This window comes from Lampetra fluviatilis, chromosome 39, assembly GCF_964198595.1.
Source record: "Lampetra fluviatilis chromosome 39, kcLamFluv1.1, whole genome shotgun sequence".
Lineage (NCBI taxonomy): Eukaryota > Metazoa > Chordata > Hyperoartia > Petromyzontiformes > Petromyzontidae > Lampetra > Lampetra fluviatilis.
This window is the reverse complement of record NC_136313.1, coordinates 10,015,520-10,041,135: the sequence shown is the minus strand read 5'-3', so window position 1 is coordinate 10,041,135 and position 25,616 is coordinate 10,015,520. Positions and strand designations below refer to the sequence as shown.

Genomic DNA, 25,616 nt, shown 5'->3' with positions numbered 1-25,616 from the left:
AAGTAACTACTTGATAGCGTGTGGTGGTGGCGGCGGCGCGCTAAATGTTTGGAGGTTGAATAAGCGGGGGTCGGCACACTCGCAAAGGTCGGGAACCGCCGCTCTCGACAACGCATTGAGTCATTGACACCGTGTGGCACGCACAGGAACAATATTGGGGCGACGTGTTTGAGCAGCGTTCCCTCTTCTGAGCGCAGACAGGCTGGGGTGGGGGGGGGCGTTGCCCCCAACGTTGCCTTTCTTCATGAAGGCAATGGGACCTTCTTCATAGGACAGCGCTATCAGGAAGGGGCCATTCTCCCGAAACGTCGCGCGTTGCATCTTTTTTCCATCTAGAAAGTTATTTGACGAGCGCATTGAGTTGTCTGTTGTTGTTGCTAATCGTGCCTCTGCAGCCCTGCCAACGCGGCGGCGGCGGTGGCGGCGGCAGCACCGCCAGCTAATTGAGAGCGAATGAATTGATGCTTTGAACCCGCGTTGGAACGCGTTACAAAGTAATGAGCAGAAATCCGGCCGTGAGACGGATGCATTTTACAAGGATGTGGAAGTACACCGTGGCGATGGATGACAGGCGTTGATAAACTATATTGAACCACGGAAATTAATGCTGTAATAGTTTTAACAGAAAATTAATGTTCAAGGAAATCATTAACACTGCAATGACCTGTAAGATTAATCATGTTATTTATTTTTTAATGATGGACTACATTGTTTTAACGTGGATTGTGAAGGTGCAAATGTGATCGCATCGATTCTATTGGAATGGTTTTTAATTTAATTTGGTGTGTGTTAAATAATATATACAAAGACAAAGATCCCCCATATAGCCTTAAACAGGCTGTAGGAGCAAGTGTTGTTAGCGAGCACCTATGACGGCCGACACGGCACACGAGGGGGTGGGTGGCCAGCAACACGCCCGACCGCCTTTGTCTCCCCAGTGGCGATGTTTATACCCCACACCAGGGAGGCCCAGGACGGGTTAAGATAATCGTCACCGGCGTTGATCGTGAGCGGGAATCGAACTCGGGTTTCCGGGTTCGTAGCGCAGCGCGCGAATCGCTCCACCACCGTTGCCTACTCACACGTGTTCTCGCACCTCAAAACAAAGGTACACATTTAGACTCAAACACAAATCATTGACAGTTGCATGCAAACGTGCACGAGTACTCACCTAAGTAATTGCTCTCGCCTGTGTTCTCTCCAGTTGTCTAATAGTTGGCTTCCAAGGGTGAGGTTGTCTTTGATCATCGAGTGGTACCTTCCTTGGTCACGTCGTCGTGGCGTCTAGTGGTCATCACCAATTGTGCACTTCACAGTTAAGAATATTCAAAGACCAAAAATGACATTTTCGTTGTTAAAGCCCAGAAGTTGTAGCCCATATATTTGAAAGTGCATACCGCCGGTGCAAACGCCGTTGGCTTTTGTGGCGAAGTGATTTATGTTGTTTTTGTTGTGCTGTGTTTTCACAAATGTGTGTTTTTTTTCACCCATACCTCCCCCCTCCCTCCCAATCATTTCGTGCAAAATGAAAAAGCCCAACCTGTGCTTTGCAACAGAAAAATATCCTTTGGAGTAACCGCCCGCCCACAGCTCAAACAAAGGATTCCTATGATCAACAACTCTTTATCTTTGAGGTGGATACAAAAAATAAATGTTGAGAGGCAAACAGAAATGTCAAGACGAGACAGAATGACAATTTTTTTGGCGGCCAGAGTCGAGGAGGTCGAATGCAGCGGTGTTACTGCGATCCTTCAATCGTGCGCATCTCGGATTCCCTCTTGTGACTTCGCCGACAGATTTGTCTCCTTGCCCAGGGAAAGGAACCTCTCGTCTAAATTGTGTCTCCCCAGTGTGGACCTTGGGGGGAGGATGCACGAGTGTGGGTGTACGCGCACCGCAGCTCGCCCACTCGCCACCGTTGCCGGCGGCTTCGGTGGCGCGCCGCGTTTCTGCCGTACGCACTCTGGAGTCCGTCTTCAGACGGTCAGCGGTGGCGTCCTGTGTGAGCATCAATGACAACGCTACCTTTGCATGGGGGGGAGTTTTGCGGTGAGGCCAGAGGGCTCAGTCAGTGAGTGTACTTGGAATGTTTGGCACCCTGATAGCAATCGGGCCTGTTTTGGCCTGATTTCACCAACGCATAATAGTATACAGTAAAACCTTGGATTGCGAGCATAATTCGTTCCGGAAACGTGTTTGTAATCCAAAGCACTCGTATATCAAAGCACTCGTATATCAGTTGTGATCACGTGACGCTCGGCAGACAAAGCGTATACACGTACTACTCGTATTGCAAGACCTCGCTCGTTTATCAAATTTATATTTATAAAAAAATTTGCTCGTCTTGCAAAACACTCGCAGACCAAGTTACTCGCAATCCAAGGTTTTACTGTATTAGGAAGCCACTGGAGCCGTGCACTTTTACATCCAGATGGAAAACAATTCTTTGGAACTGCTTTCTTGTGTTTAGTTTGTTGTCCTTTCTCCGCACCTGCAATTTGCATGGTTGGCTACGTGTGGTGCGAAAGAAGTTGAACGTACATACGCACTTACCGCTTAATTGTGTTATCACACCGTTGGATGCTTCCATGCATTTTAACACACCGATCGCATTCCGAAAAATCGGAGCTTCTCAACCTCCAGACCCCGTGGGCCTCGGCAGACTGTCATCTCGTCACTGCAAGTCTCGTCCTGTCGGCTGCAAATTAAAGTAGTCGCACGTCGGTTGCGGAGGGGTGAGCGGTTAAAAATGGAAACTCCTCAGTTTGGTGCGTTGTCGTGGTCTGGAGTTTTGAGCTGCAACATTGTCCGAAGCAACGCGATCGCGTCAGGCAGTTGGAGCACACAACACACGTGTGTGCTGCACAGGCCCCCACTGCAAGCGCGCTTTAGAGAGCAGTGGCGGTTCACAGTTGTCTTCATGCGGCGCAGCGAAGCTCTCTCCAAATCACACGTGGGACATGAACTGTTGGCTGTGCCCAGGCTGACTTATACTTATGAGAATCAACTGCGGCGTTAATTAGGCTTAAGCGTTTTTAAATAAAATAAATAAACCAAAGTGCCATATCCAGCTCCGTTAAATAACACGCAGACATTAACGTCGATGAATGTCAATGAAGCGATTTCACTAATTAAAGTGTTTAACGACAACTGCCCCACGTTGAGTGGCTCGAACAACGTCTGCATATGGAGCGCGAACTGAGCGGTTTAATTGAGCCCCTGCTTGGTTAGTTCCCCTCCTGGATGTTTCGACACGTGTGATTAAATTTCGATTTAAAGCTTTCGTGACTGCAGGGATTCATCTTCTACGTGACTTTACCGAAAGAACCAAGAAGACACGTGTGATTGTCGTGTGCTTGTCGTGTGCCGTCCTCACTGTGATGGGCATTCAAGGTCCAGGCCACCTCATTCCCTGCCCGGCGTTAAGACATCACCAGCGTGGCGCTGCAGCGGTAACACTCGTGGCCTCACAGCGAGAAGCGCCTCGGTTCGATGCCCGACTCGGGGGCCTCTCGGTGTGGGGTCTGTATGCTCTCCCTCTATTCTGCGTGGATTTTCCTCCCGGTTCTCCGGTCCCCTCCCATAGGAGTTGAGAGTCTGTGAAGCTCTCCTGGGTAAAAAACTGGAACGAAATAATAAATAAGATGTTAAGCTGCTTCAACAAACGTGTAGTGGCATACTCACACGGACACTCTTAGCTTCCCTCACACCTCCACCCTCGTCCCTGCCCCCAGCAGGAGATCAGCCAACACCGCTGGCGAGGACGAGGTGAGGAGAGCGAGGTCCCAGGCATTCTTCATCCCTTGAGCACCAAGCAACCAACTCTCCCCGTGTTGATCCGCACACTCCCTTACATCTCCCTCCTCATTTGGGGTCCCCACCCCCCATTAAGCTGGCGCCTCCACGGCTCCTCCAGCACGCGCTCTCTCTCTCATCACCTCCATCTCCCGGCTCTCCGGCGTCTACCCCATCTTCCAACGCTCGCACCTGCTCGTCCCCAAATGCACCCGCCCAATTAATGCTTCTCCCCATAATTGATGCCGCCTCTCCAGCACCTCATCCATGTCTCCCCGCCTACACCTGTGCGACCTCAGTTGCACCCTCTCTTGGCTAACCCCCACGCGTTATGTCACTACAAACGTATATATATGTAATGCGAGCGTAAACGGCCTCGCGGGATGTGACGTAACAGGTGGGAGGAGTTAGGGTCACGTGGGGAGAGGGAGAGCTTTTAAGGGCAGGAACCGGAAGGGCTGGAGGAGAGTGTGGGAATAAAGACAGGAGGAGGCCACGCAGGGCAGGAGGAGGAAAGTGGCGTGATCGCCACAGGTCGGGACTCGGCACCGTTGGCCAGCGGTTTCCGGGCACGGAGGAGACGGAGAGCCAGCAGCGGGGCTGCATAGTGAGCAGCCGTGGGGCTGCAGGTCGGAGGCAGAGAGGCTGAGTAAAGAGCCAGCAGCGGGGCTGCATAGTGAGCCAGCAGCAAGTCTGCAGGAGCGACGGCAGCAGTGGGGCTGCCGAGCGGGAGACGGAGGAGACTCTGAGCGAGACGCCGTGCGGGCAAAGTTGTACGAACCAATAAAGGACAACGGAGACAGACCCAGTGCAAGAGTTCTTTATTACATATATATACGATGAATAACACGTTCATGAAAATAACAACATCTAGAATTCTATTTAGGAATTAAATAGCGCCCTTTCCAGGACCTGAACACGGAGCGTTGGTGTGCCCACAGCTGCCAGCGTGGAGTCACGTGGCCCAATGCGGCTTAAGGGTGGTGGCATTACGGCAGTCGGTGCACCGTTGGTGGAGTCTTGGGATGAGTTTCATGGTGGACAAGTTGCCATAAAGCAACTGGAGTGAAAAACTTCCTAAGCTGACACTGATTTAGCGAATTAAACACAGCATTTGGCGCTGCTGCTGCTGCCGCTTTGGCGGTGGTGCCTACGCACGAAGAACAAAAGCACTCAACGAGTTCGTCAATAACACGGCCTTTAAAAAGGACATGTTTATAAGAGGCAACGTTTTAGGCAACGAGCCATCTTCACTGCCCATTGAGAGGTCGAGCCACGCAACGCACCGTGATGAAGGGCCATTGCATGAAACGTTGCCTTCATGTACTTTTTCTTTTTAAAGGCGTTGTTATCGAGGTTGTTTTGTTGTTGTTGATTTGGTGTAGGGAATGCTGCAGTTGAGTTGCATTGTGAAGCCGACCAACCTGGGGCTGCTCGAAGTCCGCAGTTATGGTGAGGAGGGGTGGCGGGCGACCGGACTGCGGCGATGCCGTGAGAGTAAAACAAGACGGCGCCTCCTCGCCGGTCACTCCGCAGTGGGCGTTGTGATCGTCGCTGTGTTCGCTGCTTACCGCGAAGAGGCGAACAGAGACTGAATTGTGATTCAAACTAAATGGCAAATGTCGCTCTAACGTTGGATGTTTTACTCCGCGATAGAAGGCTGTTTTGCCAGACTTCACACGCTCGATAATTGAGTAATCTTCTCGTTTTGGTACGGCGTGTTGCGGACATAATTGAGTAATACATGGGTACAGATAGAGAAAACAAGAAATTGCCAATAAAATACAAGAAAACATTATGCTCTTTCAGTTTCAGCACATTGCAAAAGAACACCTGCAAACTGATCAAACATCTCAATGATTGTCAACGTTGCTACACGCTCTGTATTCCATTTACCTGATAGCAGTCCATTTCACAAAGAGTTTGCAACTTCTAACTTTACCCGGAGATAACAAAGTGACGCCGCCGTGTCAGACGCGACACAAGTACCAAGCATGTGTGGACCTGATTCAGCTTAGGAGGCAGAGTTGTGTGTGGCCTCAAATGCAAAGCTCCCCCTTGTCACTTTTAAAGACTGTGGGGGGGCGAGTGCTGTACGCGAGCACCTATGAAGGCCGGCACGGCACACCTCCCACCAGGGGGTGGGGTGGCCAGCACCTCGCCCGGCCGCCTTTTGTCCGAGTCGACCTAGGGGAGGAGGAGGCCCAGCACCAATACAGATAATCGTCACCGGTGTTGACCGTGAGCGGGAATCGAACTCTGGTCGGCGGCGCGGCGCGCCAACCGCCATGCCGCCGCTCTCCGCCCGCGCACGCGCCGCCCAAAATCTTTGCCAGCACGTACGCGGGGCCACTCGCGCCCGTGCGCACGCGCGAGCGAACACGCAAAAATATACACGTGGAACGCGAGTGAGAATTGCAATTCTCGCGCGCGTTCCACGCACGGGCACGCACGCGCGCGCACGCATCAGCACGGCTTATCACACCCTTGCACAAGGTGAAGCAGAATACGTATATACAACGGCAACAAAAAAAACTCACGCGGCATCTGGCACACCTCGCATCGTTGCACACGAATGCCATGCGACCCCTGTGCCGCCCAGAATTTGCGTCTCAAAATGAGATTTTCTCCTTTGTCCAGGAAGCCATCTGTTCTGCTCTGCCTCTGCTCGCCGATGCAAAGTGAGCCCGATCTTAACGCGCCGCCGGGCCTTTTGCGCTGGCCACCACTTGCGTCATGGATCGCCATGGTGATTAATGATGATGGCATTCATTGTCGGAGGCAAGAAACACAGCCTGATTTTGCCTGCTTACCCAGAAAACCCTCACCGTGCCTTTGATAATCTTTGTGTAGGAGGGTCCTTACTAAGTGCTTTATGCAGGGGGTAGCAGTTGCCGTGCGTTTCCTGATGAAGTAATTTGAGAGTAATATTTATAATTGGGCCAATGTGGACCATGGCACCGCAATGGCCTGCTATTTTTCGAACGACGCCATGGGATCTTTAATGTCCACGGTGAAGCAGACGGCGCGCACCCCATGGTTCATGTGCCTGCCACTTTTACCAGGGCAGCCTGGCGGTGTTGTGGGCAAGGCGCGTTGTACGTTCCACCGATGGCTGCACGTGAAAATCTGGACGGTCGGTGCAGCAGAGTGGAGGAAGGTCACAGCTTTTTGAACCGCGGTGCTGGAATGGACTTTAGTTGCAAATCCCTTTCACAGCAAGGAAAACTACCGGTGACAAGGCTCGACAGCCCAACCCTAACGGCAGAGATGGCAACTAAAGTATTTCGGGCACAAAGCTGTCGGCGTGATAGGGGCGAATCCGGAGGAACTGTCAATGTGTTGGTGAAGTTGAAGGAAAATGGAACGGAGTTAGATGGAGCCTAAGATCTGCAAATACCAGCAAATATTAGATTATTTGAATATTGGCTTTTCAACGACGGTACAGGACCAAAGTATACGGACAGTGGGAGATGGGCAAGCGTGTAAACATAATCCGTCGCATTCCCCAGCCGTGATCTGAGAAAGACAGATGGTGTTGTAAATGTAACCCGGAGGACAGTGTTACACCAATGTTATTGCAAAGCCAAAAATATCAGCGAGTGGGAGTAGTTTATTACGGGAGGTCATGGATACTCAGGAGTGAGTATAGTGACGAGCAGAGAGGAAGTCGCTGTGGGCCATGATGAAGTAATTTCCCGCTCTTCACTGTGAAGCGGAGTCGACCGTTGTCCGGTCGCGTCTTCGGAGTCAGATTCTTCTCCGTTTGTGCTTTGCTGTAACGGCAGGTCCTTTTGGCTGCCATCTTCTCCGTCCTCCGGTCTCTGCCTCTTTCCACGAGTGACCCTTGAGCTCCTTCAATATCCCCATCCTTTGCTTTCCTTTCGTTTTTTCCCCCCTTCCGTTCCATCGTCCGTAATGTCCTTTGTCAACGTACGTACGGGGAACTTCTTTCGCACCGTACGTAGCCAACCGTGCTAATCGGAGGTGCAGGGGAAGGACAACAAACTAAACACACGAAACATTTTTCCCTGCGTAGAATGCATGCAATCGTGTTCTTCCATGACCATTGTCTTTCTTTCGACGCCATTCAAGGTTTATCCCAAGAGTCAAGATTTGGCATCGCGCGATGTCTCTGCGCAGGCGTGTGGACATAATCGACACGGATGGACAGGCAGATGGATGGGGTCCGGCAATGTTAGGAAAGCATCAGAATTCTCCGCTTAAGGCTGAAGTGTGCACGTGAGTGAAGGCCCGCTGTTTCGGGTTTGGCAGGCGCTGTGTGACTTAATGCCTCGCAGGTCAGGCGTGCGTGAAATGTAAAAAAAAATACATGCACAGTGCCCATCTTTATTTTATTTCACGAGTTTCAACGGAATTAGCGTGCATCAGTGTGGACTTATCCCTCACTTGCACGGGGGTCGGGGGGGGGGTTGGAATAGCGATAAGAAAATTGCATGAACGCGCGCACGGAGAAGCCACGTGTGCAACTGCCTTGCCAACGTCGAGAATTGGGCTGGCAAAAAAAAAAATCTGAAATTGAAATCGCTCTCATTGGGAATTCTTAAATAGAAAAATCATTAACGACCAGTCATGAGGATCGCGAAACGTTGGCTTTTTGTTCGTTTTATTTGTTAACCCGCAGCTTCGTGTGACCTCCCGCGTAAGCCGCGGTGCGTGCTGTGGTGCACGCACCGCGTGTCCGTCCGTGCGCTAGCAGAGTGATTGGCAGGCCCCCAGCAGAGCACATCTGCCTGCATGAATTATTAATGATGCTCTTTTAAAAACTCTTTCCGCTACCCCCACCACCAACTCCTTGCACGCAGACAGCGGTGTGGGTGGAGGTCCGGTGGGATGTGGGTTCGTGAGGCAGTGGGGGGTGATGGGGGGCGAGGGTGGCGTGAGTTGGGAAGGCAAGGGGATGTTTGTTCTATGAAGTGGCCATAATGTTTCCAGTTGATAACAGCGGCCATGATGAAGGCCTATGCTGCTCAAAGCACCAATTAGCGTTGCTTTCATTCCCGTCCATTTTGATAATCCTGGGGTTTTTTTCATTTCAAGTGGCTAGAAGCTAAAAATCACAATGCAGCCAGCCTTGTATATTCACATTCTCTGCGGGATGCTTTCAGCCTCTCGTGGTTTTTATGATTTCTAATGGCTTTCTTCGTATTTCTTTGAAGCTCTTCGAGTCCTCAATGTCCTGGTGCCCTCTGTACGGTGCGTTGCGCGCTTGTTGATGTTTTTCAACGAGAGAGATTGATGGTTTGTTACAGCTGGAAGCACCTTATATTCTCTGCAGAGCAGCTGCTCTTCTTACCCAACTGTGCGTTTATTTGGAGTTTGTGCGCGTGTCTCTCTCTCTCTCCCCCTGTGATCGCGTGGATTTTTATCCGGGTCCTCCGGTTTTTCCCTCCACGTTTAGAATCAACATCACGCGTTTAAAGCATTTGGCTGAGATGAATTTCCACACGACGATGAGCCATCTTCGTTGAGCTATCATTTGTGTCCAGGTCGCTTCTCAAAAAGAGCTGCGTAGCTCAGTGGGGTCTTGCCTGATGAATAAAATAAACACATTTTTTATAAACTTTACTTGGAGCTTTCGTGACTGCAGGAATTACTTTTTGATTCTTTCGGTAAAGTCACGTAGAAAGAAAATAAATTAAATAATAGAATACGACGTTTCGATTGCAACACAAGCAATCATCATCAGGTACGAATGAATGAGAAAAACAAACCTAGTTTGCAGATGTCTCTGAGATGTTGCTATTTCCATAGCTGTCAACCCCGTATCAGTGCCCTACCTTATTACAGACCAATTCAGACCTTACTGGTCACCCCGTGCCCTTATAAATCTCAACGTTCATTCTACAAAGTCCCATCACAAGGGAGAAACACAAAAAATAGACACTTTCTTTTTTACACAATTTCCCTATACAAGAATACGGGTAAACCATATGATTTGACAGGTATGTATTTCCCCCACGGCAGCAGCAAATGTTATTTTTTCAAAGTTCCCGTCGCTCTGATGATCGTTTGTTTCCTAGGAGACGGAGTGGCTCGGACGCGTGTACCACTTCGTGGAGTTGAATCTCCTTCCGGTGGTTGAAAATCCTGGCGTCTCCGTGGCAACCCTGTCTGGGCGACTGGTCCGATGTCTGTCAGAGCACTGCGCCCAAGCGGACGAGCACCGCCTCCCCGGGACGGAAGCGGAGCGCCTCCCACTGCCGCTCGCCTACACGTAATTACGCATTTCCTATCGCTGCACTGGGAGTTGAAGAGCTAATTAACCGAAAACACTCTTAATCATTCCTGCAGTGTTGTCTGCTGACTGGGGTCCAATTATACTTAAATAAAGTTGTGTCGCAGAAACAGTTACGCTACATCCGACCCTGATTGGAGTGTTTATTTTGTTTAGCATGCGAGCGAGCGATCAAATGTTAAACGTGTGACTTTCACTCGGGGAACAAGAAGCGCACCTAATTAGTGCCAGCAAAGAAATTAGCAATATGACCGTGTGAGAATGGTGGGCCTAATGAACATCAAAATAAACATGCCAACCGAACATTTCAACTAATTTCTGCGTTACCCGTGTGACACGACGATGTTTTTCTAAATGCCTCTAGATTGCATTGCTCTGTGTCTCGCGTGCTTTACGAGTGTATGAAGTCAAACGATTGCAACTTGTGGCTTGAACGCAGCCGCATCTATAAACAAGTTTAAGATTGCTTCGTTGTACACCGTTTGCAGGTACATTTTGGAATAGGTTTATTTTTTTATGCATTGGCTGCATATTGGGTGGTACAGGGATAACACTTGTGAGACGCACAGCAAAGAAGGCCTCGTTGGGTTCCATTCCTGAATCTGGGCCTCTCTTGCCTTTCCTTTGGCTTCCCCACGGTCTGCGGTTTCTCCCCATAGCTAAATCAACCAAACTATTCATAATAAATAAGTTACTTTGGGTTAGGTCCTGTGAATGTGAGTGTCTTTAGCCCACCACCACTCGACACAGCCAATCAGTAAGCGTTGTCACGTAATTAACACGTGCCGGTTAGTTACTACTTCAGCAGTCAGCACACCGGCGCGTTGTAGAGTAAACCCACACATTTATACTCACGCGATCTAACCCAAAATAACTTTTATTATGAATTACATTGTAAGGTTTGTTTTTTGTTTATCTATGAAGAACAACCCGGAGAAGCCGAATTGTAAATGTTGTGTGTTTACTTTCCAACACAGCGGTGTGCTGAAGGAGTAACTAATTGGCACGTTTGGTTTACATGACAAACCTTACTGATTGGCTGTGTCGGGTGGTCGTGGGTTAACGACACATTTATATTTACGCAATCTAACACGAATTAACTTTTATTATGAATAATATTGGTTACAAAAAGCATACAATGTAACTGCTATTCTCCAAACATTCCAATGCTGAAAAATTACCCTGCCAAACCACTCCATTGGGACTACACATGGCACCATCGCCTAGTGAGCCCTTTCATTGTAGACAAGCACAGCAACAATAATACGAATCTTAATAAATGTCAGAGCATCCATGAGTGAAGCTGGTAGCTCCGTGAACCTCCTTGAAGTGGGGCAATTGTGTTTAGTGCGGGTCACGTGGCCCCCAGCTGCCGCGCGTGTTGCCCGCTTGCCGCAAAGGTTCGCGGTTTGAATCTGACAGGCCGGCCCCCGAATAATTCTACGGGTGTGATTGAACGTAGAAATTCGAATTGTAAATGTTGTAGTGGGTTTACTCTCCAATACAGCGGTGTGCTGAACTAGTAATGAATTGTCATGTTTTGTTAACGTGACAAACCTTACTGATTGGCTGTGTCGTGTGGTGGCGGGTTTAACGACATTCATATTTACGCGACCTAACCCAAAAAAAACCTTATGGATAATGTTGGTCGCGAAAGCCCTGCTACGTCTTAAACTAACCGTAGAAATACGCGTGTGCTGGATCACGGTGCACGCTGAAGTTCCCATGACGTCATTCGCAATAAAAGAGTCGGCCGTTGTGTGCCGGCTTCGTGAACCAAATTTGATGAAAAAATTTTCATGAAAGATTGCCCCGGAAGTAACTCCATTGCGATTACTCGTTTCAACATTGCCGCCTGCTGTGAAACTACTGCAGACTCTCGCTGTGAAACACAGCACATTTTGTGATTGCCCAGAGCTCTATGAATGGCGCGAATACCAAAGTCAGTAATTATTATTATTTCCCTGCACACTGGTTTGGTCCAGTAATGCATCGCTTGGTTTGGTTTATATATAGAGCCCATTATAAGAATAAGGTATGATCACTCTCCCGTTTTCAAGACGCTGAGCCTTTTATGATAAATGGGACACCTGCTGCTCTTTCGAAGCTGAGTGAAGCTGCGGTTACTTCGAGTTTGCGGCAGACGCCATCAATCAGCCTTCACGTGAGAGTGCACCACTTGCAGTGAAAATTATGTTAAAGTGGCTTTACCTGAGCCAATGTGGGCCAGATTTGTAGTTCGGTGCCCTCGCTTATTGGTTCATTATTCTCTTGTTTGAATTTAACCCCATCCCTCGAGACAATGGTGTCTGGAAATACAATTTAACAAACAAGGGCATCTGATAATGTATAGGCATCTGATAATGTAATTGAGAATTGATCATGTATAGGCATGTGACAATATATAGTCATCTGGTAAGATATGGGCATTCTATAATGTTGGCATCTGGTAATGTATGGACATCTGGTAATCTACGGGCATCTGATAATGTAAGTACCAAATGAAGGAAGTGACCCAGTGTTTAGGGATCGGCTCATCGCCATAATGGATGTTTTCTCGTCGTTGTGATGGACGCTTGTTCACAGTGCGCACGCGCGTGGGGTTCGTGGCAGCTGTGGCACCGGTTTTCCTGTGAAATCAGCCCTCAGTTGGATAAAGCGATTGCCGACTGACAAGTGGATAAACCCACTTCACGTGGCAGTGCCGAGGCGACGTGGTGTTTTATCTACATTTGCCAGCAACTTTTTGGTTGAGTCAAGAGCCGAATGGCTCACAGGCTTATACCTAATAAATGAAACTGAAAATGAAAAAACTGAATGTATAGGGATCTGATAGTGTATCGGGATCTGATACTGTATAGGAATCTGATAATGTTTAGGAATCTGATAGTGTGTAGGAATCTGATAGTGTGTAGGAATCTGATAATGTGTAGGAATCTGATAGTGTGTAGGAATCTGATAGTGTGTAGGAATCTGATAATGTGTAGGCAATGTATGGGAATCTGATAATTTGTGAATGTAATGAATCAAGGGCATCTGATAATGTATGTAAAGAGTGTAAACTCTTCTCAACACTTTTAATGATGCATTCTGTCTGTCATATAATACTACAAATAATGCTATACATTCTGCATGGGGATGTTTGGCCACTTTCATTTAAAGGAAGTGATAGGAAGACAGAGTACACGGGAAGAGCAATAAAAAGTCACAATGCCACATGCAGCCCTTTTGGTGTGATGGATTCACATATCTACATAATACGCCAGCTTTTATCTTAAACGCGCTGGATTATAACTATTTTATCACGACTATTTTACGATGACTTTTTTTATTTCACCAGCTAAGGCCCACTGAGCTATGTAGCTCTTGTTCAGAAAAGACGTGGCCATTAATGACAGCTCAACGAAATGGCCTATCACGTGGACATTTATAGCAGCCAAATACTCTAAATGCACATTTCTAAATGTGGAGGCAAAAGCCCAAATAAAAATGCACGCGACCACGGGGAGAACTTGCAAACTTCAAATATACAGCAGGCGCTCAGGATTGGGATGGAACTCACGGCCTCCTGTATACCAGATGAGGTGGTTAACATCTCGCCACCGCGGCGCCTTGTAAGTGATGCTTACGTGTGTGACATGTGCCACAGGCTCGTGTCAATTTCTGACCTATGTACCAAGAGTCACCAGGCCTTCTCCAGCTCGCTGGGGCCCAGGTTCAAGCACCTTCTCTCATGGCCACACGGCGGCGGAGGGGAGGGAGCGAGGCTGGAGGTCGGCGAGGAGGGTGGGAGGCTGGTGGGAGCGGAGGAGAATGCCGCGCAGGCCGTTGCGGAAACCCACGGTTAGGCCAACGACGCACGCTGCGTTAAAAGCTTTGCCGGCTTCACGAGCCGTCGTTCGGTTGCGCTAAGTTGTCGGGGCGCGTTTGCTGGCCGCGCCACCGTCGTGCGCCCTGTTGGTCCGAACGGGTGCTCGCATGCGCCAGCAGCGTGCGTCCCGTGGGGTGGTTCTGTTTTTTTTTTTTATCTTGGCGTGTGTCTGTCTGCGTGTCTGCGGGTGACTGCTTCCCAGATGGCCTTCTGCCTCATTGCACCTTGCTGCTGTGTGGGAGGGTAACGGATCGCTCTTCAGAGCCGGGCACCCAGCCCGATGGCAGCTTGTTCCTGAGGGACCGCACCGGGGCCCTGCAGTGCGAGGTGACGGAGTTCCACGATGTGCACAGGTCGCGGGGGATCTGCGCGTGAGAGAGCCATCACGGCGCAAGTGCTAGTTGTGACTCTCTTCTCACACGGTCTTTAGGAAACTTGATAATTGGAAATGCTCAATTTGTAACTCACTAATTGTTGTCGTCTAGTTTGCACTGTCTCTGGTAATGTTTGCCTCCATTATGACTGAGGAAATATTCTCATTTAATTTGCATACGTAGGAAATGATTCATCTTTCCACACACATGCAATTCAGCGGTTGTGTCGTGGTGTAGTCGCACGGACAGCTTTTCTCCTGTGTCACTTTATTACTCCGCATCCCACACGGATGCTCCTCACTCTTTACGCAACGCACTCTTGCTCCGAACTCTCTCTCTCTTACTCCGCTAGCCTGTTGCTGATCACTCCGCTAGCCTGATACTGAACACTCCGCTAGTCTGTCAGCCTTCTCTCACACCTCCAACCTCGTCCGTGCCCCCAGCGGGGGATCAGCCAACACCGCTGGGGAGGACGAGGTGTGGAGGGCGAGGTCTCAGGCTTCTTGTCTCCGGCTCTTGTCCTCTTCGTTCCTTCAGCTCCAACCAAATCAACCCCGTGTTGCTCCGCACACTCCTTTATATCCCCCTCCTCATTGAGGGTCCTCAGTTGCTCCTTATTCAGTCGACGCCTCCTGCACGTGCTCTCTCTCCCTCATCGTCTCCATCTCCCGCCTCTCCGGCGCCTGCTCCGTGTGTGCACGCCTGCACCTGCCTGCCCCCGAATGCACCCACCTCATTACCGCTTCTCCCCTTGATTGCTGCCGCCTCTCCCGCGGCTGTTCCGTGTCTTCCCGCTTGCACCTGCTCGCCCTGAGATGCACCCGCTGTCTGCAACCCTGCGCGCATTGCACCACTACAGTTGTATCACGAGCATAACAATAGATTTGAATCAAGCAGTCCTTACACTTGTACTCATATGTTACATATTATATGGTTTGTGTTGAACTAGGACCCATATCCACCAGAGATGCTCCTTTACCTGTGAACGTCTGGGCAGTTCAGAATTGTTTCAAGCAAAAGCCTGACTTTGCTGATGAGACTTTGAATATCGAAACCGCTACCGGAATTTGCTTGCGTTGAACCCAAATGCTGCTGGGGAAAAAAATGTGCTTCCAGTAGGGCTGTGTGGCTGATGGGATGTATGAAAATAAACCTTTATTTTTTTTTCATTTGGTAGCAAATATACGGGGAGGAGGATTATCCGCTTATTTCTTTTGCAATTTAAATGGGCGCCTTTTGCATCTCTTCTACGGAAACCTTCCAGTCTCAGCCAAGTGGCATGACAGCCAAACCACATAGAGCTCACACGTTGTGTATGGCTTACCTCTCATACACTCGAGTGCTGATATTGTCGCCAGAATCATTCTTTTAATTGTTATGCCGTTGTTAATTCTTGGGGACCGGCATCACATTTCGTAAAGCCGGTTACGGCATCCTCCGAATTATAAGATGCACTTTTGCTCCCCGCATTTTCGAGCTAAAAGTTGGGAGCGCGGCTATATAATTGTTTTCCGGAAGGAGGTGTTTGAATCTTGATGTTCAGAATCCCCTTACGGAAGACAGATCTTGGCAGCGATACGTAAATAAACGCAGAGTCATCATCCACAAGACATCTCTCCCCCTTATCAAGCAGCGCGTTGATACTAACGTTCCAGAAGTCAGCTCTTCGTAAGTGATACACGATCTCCTGGAGGGCTTTGTTTCTGGTTGTTAAGAATAACCTTCCGGAAAATACCTCTCCCATACTCTTAGGTTTTTTCGGTAAAGTCACGTAGGTAAAAAATAAAATTAAAATTAACAAAAGTAATAATAGAAGAAAAAAAAAATCACGACGTTTCGGAGACAACACAAGTCTCCGTCATCAGGTGGGACCGTCACAGCTAGATTTACTGTATCAAGCAAAAGCCTGACTTTGCTCACTTGATACAGTAAATCTAGCTGTGACGGTCCCACCTGATGACGGAGACTTGTGTTGCCTCCGAAACGTCGTGATTTATTATTTTATTTTATTTCTATTATTACTTTTATTAATTTTACTTCTTACCTATGTGACTTTACCGAAAAAACCTAACAGTATGAATCCTTGCAGTCACGAAAGCTTCAAATCTAGAATTAATACCTCTCCCCCCATTATATATCAGCACATTCACAATCATCTTCAGGAAGACTGCTCTGCGTCTTCCTGATTCTCCCCATTATTAAACCCTTTTACGATTTTCAAAATTACCCCGAATGTCGCGGTGCGTCTTACATTTCCGAGAGCGCCTTGCGAATTGCGCGGCAACGGCAATCGCTCTCCTTCACGGCCTCGTTTACCCGGAGCTTTGCCCGGTGCTCTGCTGCGCAGCTCTCCGACTTCCCGGCCGAGTGGCTCGGCGAGCTGGTGCTGCTGCCCTGCTGGAGCTACGTGCCAGGCGGCGAGCCTCGTGGACCCAGCCACAGCTACGTGGAGGTGCACGGTGACCCCCTGCGCCTCGTCCCCGGAGAGGATCCTCCGTGTCGGCGGCGGCCGCGGGCGGCAGTCGCCGCCCTGCGTCCCGACATCGCCCGCTGCCTGCTGCTCGCCTGCGGGTGAGGGCCCCCAGTCGGGGTTTATCACCATTCAAGGGGCACCGCGGTGGTGAGATGTTAGCGGCCTCGCCTGGTGTACAGGAGGTCGTGGATTTGATCCCGACCCTGACGCCTACTGCTGTATATTTGGAGTTTGCGGGTTTCTCTCCCCGTGGTCGCGTGGATTTTTTCCTGGGACCTCCGGTTTTTCCCTTCAAATGTAGAAAACGTGCGTTTTAGAGTATTTGGCCGCTCTACATTTCCACGCGATAAGCCACTTAGTTGAGCTGTCATTTGTGGTAGCAAGGACGCTTCTGAAAAAGAGCTCAGTGGGCCTTACCTGGTAAAAAAAAATAATTTTAAAATAGTTTATAGAGTCACGTGCTGGTGGAGGGCGACCTAAGCCTGGCGGAGGACCAGATTGGATGATGGACGCGGCCGGCCGACCGACCGAATGGCGGCTCCGTCCGTTGCGCAGGAGGAGCGAGACGGACGATAGCGACACCGGACCACGAGGGCTGGCGACGGAGCGGGGAGGTTATTCATCCAGCAGTGGCTAGCCAATGGCTGATGATGACGAACGAGGGCCCTTGGTTGATTGCCGCTAGCCACACCAAGATGGAGCAACGCACCAGACCATCGGTGGCTTATCCACTCAAGATTTGACTCGCTCCCTTTGTTCACGGTGATCTGTGTGTGTGCTTCTGGGGAAGGTGCGAACGGATATAAAATAATGCAGAGCGTGTTCGTAATGAGGCGTGCGGTGGTCTCGTGTTGTTTCCGGTTGGCAAGTTGCACCTCCGACTTGTGCTTAAGGCTAATTAAACATTCACAGTGTCGGAAGGGATTTGAAATCACGACAATAATTAATTAACACCTTTGATTTCAAAACATAGCAGGCAAGGATCACTGGTTAAAGCGTTAGGAAGGTTATAATTGGTGCTGCCGCTGCGTTGACAACGGTACACAAATAACAAAGAAACTCAACACAATGGCCAATAACACCGTGGCCTTAAAAGGGGGAAAATAATCTAGAATGTATAATGGTGACAATTCAGTCAAATGTCCCGTTTTCACAGCACAACATTGGGACGCGTTGGTCCCACATTCTGGCCAGTTTTTAAACGAACGAATGCCGGAAGTTATTACACACGAGATGAACCGATACGGCGGCACTGCCGGTGCGTGCAGTGCGAAGCGATCGAGCAGGGCCAAGTTCTCCCTCCTGGGCGAGCTGCTGGCCGTCGCGCCCCTGCTCTGCATCCGAGGGAAGTCCTTCTTCGTGCTGCGCCTGGGCTCTGCCTTTTCAACCTCGTCGCAGTCGTTGGCCTCGTCGTCACTCCAGTCCGTGCTCTGCTTCGTGCAGGTGCGTGCGTGCTAGGGTGCGTGCGTGCTAGCGTGCGTGCGTGTGTGCTAGTGTGCGTGCTAGGGTGTGTGTGTGTGCTAGCGTACATGCGTGTGTGTGTTAGCGTGCGTGCGTGTGTGCTAGTGTGCGTGTGTGCTAGTGTGCGTGTGTGCTAGCGTGCGTGCTAGCGTGCGTGCGTGCTAGCGTGCGTGTGTGTGTGTGCTAGTGTGCGTTGCGTGTTAGCGTGCGTGCGTGCTAGCGTGCGTGCTAGCGTGCGTGCGTGCTAGCGTGCGTGCTAGTGTGCGTTGCGTGCTAGCGTGCGTGCTAGCGTGCGTGCGTGCTAGCTAGCGTGCGTGCGTGCGTGCTAGCGTGCGTGCGTGCACCTGGGCGACGATGCAAAGCTCACCGCAGCGGGGTGGTGGAGGGGGGAGTCGGGAGCGTGAGCATATGGCCACCGTCTGGTGCCCCTGTCTGTACGAGTTTATCCACTCGGCTTGCAGCGCCCGCAGGGTGCGCGCCACTAAACGTGGCGGTATGGCTGCCTTCACATTGCTCCGCGTTAAACGCCACGTCGGAGTGGTGCGCGGTCACGTGGTCGGTGAGCTGCTCGCGGTCTGTGCCGGCGTAAATTTTGTGCGCCGATTATCACGGGCGAAGATGTTTAGCTTGGATAAATTTGAATGGCAGCGATATTTAATCCCATCATCGGGAGCACCATCAGGAGCACCATCAGGAGCACCAAAGTAACCAAATTGTGGGCAAATCGACGCGTCGTCAAGCCTACGCGTCGGCTTCCCCAAAAGTTATGAATCGTATGGGAAAAAATGCCCAGAACCATTAGGGGGAATTTTGCAGACATATCGCGTTAAACCTGCCCGCAATGAAACTATCTTCTGCACTCGCGTGGAATGGGCCACTTCACCTCCGGCGCCGCGAGAGGTGAGGGCGGCACGCGAGGATGGCGCCGGCGCCACGGCGAGTGTCCTCGTCGCTCGTGGAGCCAGCCACACGCGGCTAAGAAGTGGCCATTTCTATTTCGATCATTTTCCGTTGCTCTCACGGTGCCACTCGTGCTCGCGGGACATTGACCTGTGCGATTTCAGCCCAGCATCATCCGAACGTATCTTTTGAGCCTGCGGAAGCAAGAACGCGTGCATTGTGTTGATTTTGCTTCTTTCATTATCATCATCGACGGGATCCACGGGCAGACAGCGCGACGGTGTTCACTGCACGTTTTCTCTGCCTTGTGCCAATGTGCTCGAGCAGCGCAGCATCTTCATGGCACCGATCTCTCGTGTCGTCGTTAACCCATTCTCTCTGCGAGGCCTTCCTCTCTTTTCCGCTTCCTTACATTTTTTCCAAACAACACACTTTTACATTTTCCTCTTGTGGCCCATCCTATGCCCCACGTGTCCATTCCAGTGCCCCTTTTGCCGAACTTAAAACATCTTCAGAAAATTGTTGGGGGGGGGGGGGGTGGATGTGGTGCAACTTCCCTTGCGTGCGTGCGGTAGAGGTTTTGCAAGCCCCATCGCGCGGCTCTCCGGCTCGCGTGCGGCTTTTCATTTTCGTTCTGATTATTCGCCCACCTTTTTGACGTCTGTGTTCGTCTGAACTCGAGTGAACCATTTCTTTCTCCCCTTCTCAGCCTGCCTCCTGTCCGTGGAGCGCCGTTGCACCATCCATCATAATATTTCAGTTTGCACTGCAGTAGTGAACCGCTGGGAAGGAGATCATAAATATGTAACGATTGCTGGCGATCGGCCTGGATGGTGGTGGGGGTCTTCTTGGAGAGAGCCGTCTGTTTAATTAGACTTGATGGATGGCTGTGTCAAACCTTGTAGAAATTAAAGGGCTAAACAAATGTAAAATGTACGTTAAAATATGCATGTGTTTAAGTGTGTTGAAATACGAGTACGTTGAGAAAGTTGATTATCTTGCCGCCGTGAAAAATGCCGCTAACATTTTTAAAAAGCTGTTTCACGTGAGCGCAGCAATTAGCGTGAAATTTACATTTCGCGTTCACAGCGTAAAAGGGTTTCATCGAAAGGAGAATGCTATTGCCATGACTACCTGGCGCTCGAGTGGCTCGTGCTTCGAGACCACTTACGGCAACAACAGCTTACATTTGTAACGCGGCCATAACGTAACAAATGCCTCTTTAACGCAGACGCAGGAGGAGGACGTGGGAGGAAACGGGAGGGAGCATGAGAGGGAGGGAAAGGAGCTGCTTCAGGGGGTCCGAAGGCACGGGAGTTGAAATGGAAGGCTCTTAGGAGAGACTTAGAACCAGAGACAGGGGGTCGAGGATACCAGGTGTAGTTGCCTGGGGAGGGAATTCTTGAGGGTGCGGTGCTGAGTAGCTTGGGGAGCGACGCGAGTGGTGGTGGAGCAGCGGATCTTGGGAGCAAGACGGGGTCGGTGGTGTTGGTGTAGCCGGCTGGGACGTAACGGTGTGCAGCGGAAGGGAGGAGGAGCAAGGCGGTGGATGGGCTTGAACCCAAGGACAAGGATCTTCTGTTCCACACGCTCGTGGATTAATGACGGCGGGAGTGCACGGTTGCGCTGAACATGAGTGCTACGTCCGTGCATCCTGAGTGGCTTGCTCTAGACATGGCAAAGCGTGGGTCCATCAGGCAGACTGAGAGTTAACCACAGAGAAATGGAATGACGGTCTCGAGGGTTGATGGATGACCAGATAGTGCGTTGTGTCTGAATGGGTAGTTTGATAAATGGAATAACTAATGAGCTGGCAGTGTATCTTGTACGGCTGGATCTCAAAAGCAAGGCGGGGGAGCCATGTGGCCCATTGTAATGATCGAAAGTTAATCAATAATAAATGCATGCTGGTGTGTGAATGGACAGTGCGGGAGCGGTGGCGGCGCAGTGGTGTGTGCACTCACCGCTTTACGAACCTGTCGGCCCGAGTTCGATTCCCGCTCACGACCAATAACGGTGACGAATATCTGAACCGGTCATGGGCCTCCCCTCGGTGCGGTTCGTAAGCACCGACACTCGGGAGACAAAGGCGGCCTGGCGTGGTGCTGGCCACGCACCCCCTCGTGTGCCGTGCTGGCCTTCATAGGTGCTACCCGCTAACAGCACGCTCTGATAAAGGCGACATGGTGGGAGGATCTTTGTCTTTGATTGAATGGACACTGTGGTGGAGGGAGAATCACCATTGCCATGCAATGCATCTCTTACGGACCGACCCATGGCATGAGGCAGAAAAGCCATGCACAACATCCGTCATGCAGAGAGTGCGGAAACAATGTATTTTCAAAGAAAGCAATAAAATAACGTGTAGTATTGAGGAATTAAATAAACGTTTATATGCGACAACATGTTTATTCTTGCGTGCAAAAAGAAAGAAAATATCCACTTATTCTTTGGTTCTTTCGGTAAAGTCACGTATAAAGATAAAATAATAAATTAAATAATAGCATAATACGACGTTTCGATTGCAACACAAGCAATCATCATCAGGTATAAAAGAAATAGCAACAAAAATCTAACCAGAAAACTATAGACAGACATATAAGCAGACAGATATCACAAAGATACACAGAGAGAGAACACGTATCGGCACAAAGAGAGAGGTCGTCTCTGATGAGGCCTTAAATATAGAGAGGGGGCGGGGGCGGAGAGAGGGAGGGGGCAAAGAAAACATTAGCATGTCAATGAGTGGACAACGACGAGGTACGGTACGCAAGCTTGAAAATTAGGAGAAAGACACGCTAAAATTAAATAACCTAGCAAAATATCGAAATGTAATGTAATGCAACACAGAGAGTCGGTCAACACACAATTAACGCATAGCCTGGTTGATTACGTATTTCAAAGATTGCTAAGTTAGAATTTAAGTGTGGAAATTCCAAAGAGAAGACACAGGCAGAGAGAGAAACAAACAACCAGAGAGAGAGAAAAAAAGGTAAGCTTAAAATTAGGAGAAAGACACACTAAAATTAAAAAGCTTATCTTTTTTTCTCTCTCTCTGGTTTTTTGTTTTCTCTCTCTGCCTGTGTCTTCTCTTTGGAATTTTCACACTTACTTCTAACTTAGCAATCTTTGAAATACGTAATCAACCAGGCTATGCGTTAATTGTGTGTTGACCGACTCTCTGTGTTGCATTACATTACATTTCGATATTTTGCTAGGTTATTTAATTTTCGTGTGTCTTTTTCCTAATTTTCAAGCTTGCGTACCGTACCACGTCGTCGTCCACTCATTGACATGCTAATTTTTTCTCTGCCCCCTCCCTCTCTCCGCCCCCGCCCCCTCTCTATATTTAAGGCCTCGTCATAGAGACGACCTCTCTCTTTGTGCCGATACGTGTTCTCTCTCTGTGTATCTTTGTGATATCTGTCTGCTTATATGTCTGTCTATAGTTTTCTGGTTAGAGTTTTGTTGCTATTTCTTTTATACCTGATGATTGCTTGTGTTGCAATCGAAACGTCGTATTATGCTATTATTTAATTTATTATTTTATCTTTATACGTGACTTTACCGAAAGAACCAAAGAATAATTCCTGCAGTCACGAAAGCTCCAAAATTAAGATTAAAATATCCACTGTTACAATATTTGGAATTCCAAATTTGTTTTGTTTGCTCTGATACAAATGCATTTTATGGGCTAGCTCTTACTGTGAAGTGGAGAAAAAATATGAATAATTGTACATTGCCAGTTAGTGGTGTTAACAAAATAAAGAACGTCTCCTTCACATGGACGCCTTTCCAGATAAAACAATTAAAAGTATTTATTACACAATCCATCGGCCGCACGGCCTTCTGGGAGCGCGTAATGCCCGCTGCATTGATTCAAATACAAGGATAGTTCTGGACCGGTTTCGACCACAACGGTGTCTCATCAGCAGAGTGTGTTGCTCGAATGATATAATCCCAGAAGGCCGTGGGGCACCATCTGCTTATTTATTGTTGTTTATATTTTCCACAACAGCTCAATTATTTTGACGTTCGTGCTATTCGGTAGAAAGAACCATAAACCCCGAGCAGACTTGTAGATCAAGCTACCGTGCATGCTACTAATTGGGAGTCACCAATGTGGCGAATTATTATGACTTGGGTGCCAGATTTCACCCATTAATTGAAAGACCCCCCCGGTGCTGCATCGCGCTGACACGTTACTAGACGTTACATGCTGAAGTCACATAATTCTGGTCTTTCTTACAGAAACATCTATCCACTAACCTTGTGTTCCAGACATCCCTGTCTAAACGACACAGTGGCGAGATGTTAACTCTGGTGTGCAGGATGTCGTGGGTTCGATCCCGACCCTGACGCCTACAGTATGATTGGAGTTTGCGTGTTCTCCCCGTGGTTGCATGGATTTTTCTCTGGGTCCTCCGGTTTTCCCCTCCACATTTAGAGTCAACATCACTCGTTTAGACTATTTGGCTGCTATTAATTTCCACACGATGATGAGCCGCTTCGTTGAGCTATCATTTCTGATGGCCAGGTCGCTTCTGAAAAATATCTGCGGAGCTCAGTGGGCCTTACCTGGTGAAATTAAAATAATTGACTTTCATAATGATATTTTTTTTAAATCTCAAGCATTAAACACCAGTGGCTATTAACGTATAAAGCTGCGAATTTTGCAGTATTATGACCAGAGAGCGTGGTTGCAGTAGATGGCATGATTAAGATTAGACAAAACAACAACCAGTGGTTTATGTTGCCTACAATATTTGCTGACATGCTGTTTGTAAACATAAAAAACTGTTATGTTCATAATTGAGTACGGGAATTGTTATTGTAATATATCACCAGCCCGGCTGCCTTCGGAGAGACTGTCGGGAAAAAATGTTTAATAAATGTGTGGCTGGCCAGGACAAATTGATGTTACAGCTGAAATCGGGTGAAAGTAATTGAATGCAATATTGAAATATGCTGCAGACCGACATTATATTATGTCAAGCATATGTAGAAATCTAACTTTTTTGGTTTTTGAATCCCTTTGTTTTATGAAAATCAACAAAAATTCTTACTCCAGGGGAGTGCGTACATTTTAAAACAGTTAGTCAATGTCGAGGTGAGTTATTGCTCAAATGTGCCACACTGCAGCATGGGGGCTCATCTCCTGTTCACTGCCCTGAGCCAGTGATGGCAATTCCACTTTCCCATGGCAGGGGACAGTCTATCGACTGTTCACTTCCCCCCAAATTGGCACTGATTTACGCATACTCTGTGGTTCTTTTGGTAAAGTCACGTAGGTAAAAAAAAAGTAAAAAAAATAAATATAAAATAAATTAAACCACAAGCAACTCCAGCTGCTTGTGGCTGTGGTAGTCCCACCTGATGACGAGCGCTTGTGTTGTGCCCGAAACGTCGTGATTCAATTAAAATTATTTATTATTTTTATTATTTTTTACCTTTTGCTATTATTTACCTACGTGACTTTACCGAAAGAACCAAAGAGTATGGATCCTTGCAGTCACGAAAACTTCAAATCTTATTTACGCATTTTATCTGCCAACCAGGATTTGAACTTCTGAGCTGCTCACTTGGCTGCTTCCCAGTGAACGTGTGAACATTGTGCCAGAGTCGGCGTGTGGCTGGAACCGTGAGAGCAACGTTAGCCCAGCGTCACGGGGCCAACTTTCCGTGTTTACCGGGTGATTATGTCCACACACATGACCTCCATAATGTGGACTGTTGTAGACCGGTGTTTTAAAGGTTACACAAAGAGCATTTTTGTTTAAATGTAATAAGAAAAGTAATTGATGTAAAATATAAATATCTGTTTTCACTGGTGATGGAATAGGCTTTGCAAGCGTGTCTATGCTTTATTGTGGAGCTGCTGCTGCTGCAGCTATAAATATGGAATACGACAGGACTTAATTTTAAGAAGCACATTTTGGAATCTCTTTACTCATCTTGACACACGGAGCTGAGCTGATAGAAAATGAAAATCAAATCCGAGCAAAATCCATTGTATATTCTACGTAAATTAACTGGGTCTAAGTGTATTTCTGCAAATTAAATTCGTGTCCGCTTCAAGTAAGGAGAGAACATAATTTAATAGGATCTGGGGGGTCTGTGTAAATCTCTAAATATTGGAAAATTATATTCTGAAAAATGAGATCACATTAAGCATATTTGATTCCGAAAACTTATTCCCTTAAATAAACCAAAATATGCTAAATGCGTTTTAATTGTAAATTTCAAAGGGAGGGGGATGATCTCTTTAGCAACCTCGAGCAATTGTGGGCAAAACATGGTCATTAATTTAATTAAAAAGAAAGGATTAATATCGAAAACCACTCATTAAGTTGTCAAGTACATGCATGAAACCATTTGCCGATTGCGTCATTAGCCGTGTTATTAAATCCTTCCGCTGTCTCATGTGGGGTGGAGCAGTGGGGCAGCGGTTAGCGCACTGCTAGGGAACCTGGCGAACTGAGT

General features: G+C 48.5%; 1 protein-coding gene across 4 annotated transcripts in view; it reads left to right on the top strand.

The window, feature by feature from the left end:
• CTC1 (CST telomere replication complex component 1) overlaps positions 1-25,616 on the top strand; it is a 127,089-nt gene that overhangs the window by 38,113 nt on the left and 63,360 nt on the right. For 3 of the 4 annotated variants that reach the window (XM_078874683.1, XM_078874682.1, XM_078874681.1), the window contains exons 3-7: positions 9,840-10,033; positions 13,704-13,897; positions 14,128-14,252; positions 16,647-16,870; positions 18,041-18,215. In XM_078874683.1, coding sequence (XP_078730809.1) covers positions 9,840-10,033; positions 13,704-13,897; positions 14,128-14,252; positions 16,647-16,870; positions 18,041-18,215 — 912 coding nt within the window. The remainder of the gene's footprint in view (positions 1-9,839; positions 10,034-13,703; positions 13,898-14,127; positions 14,253-16,646; positions 16,871-18,040; positions 18,216-25,616) is intronic. The other variant, XM_078874684.1, reaches the window with a different exon arrangement.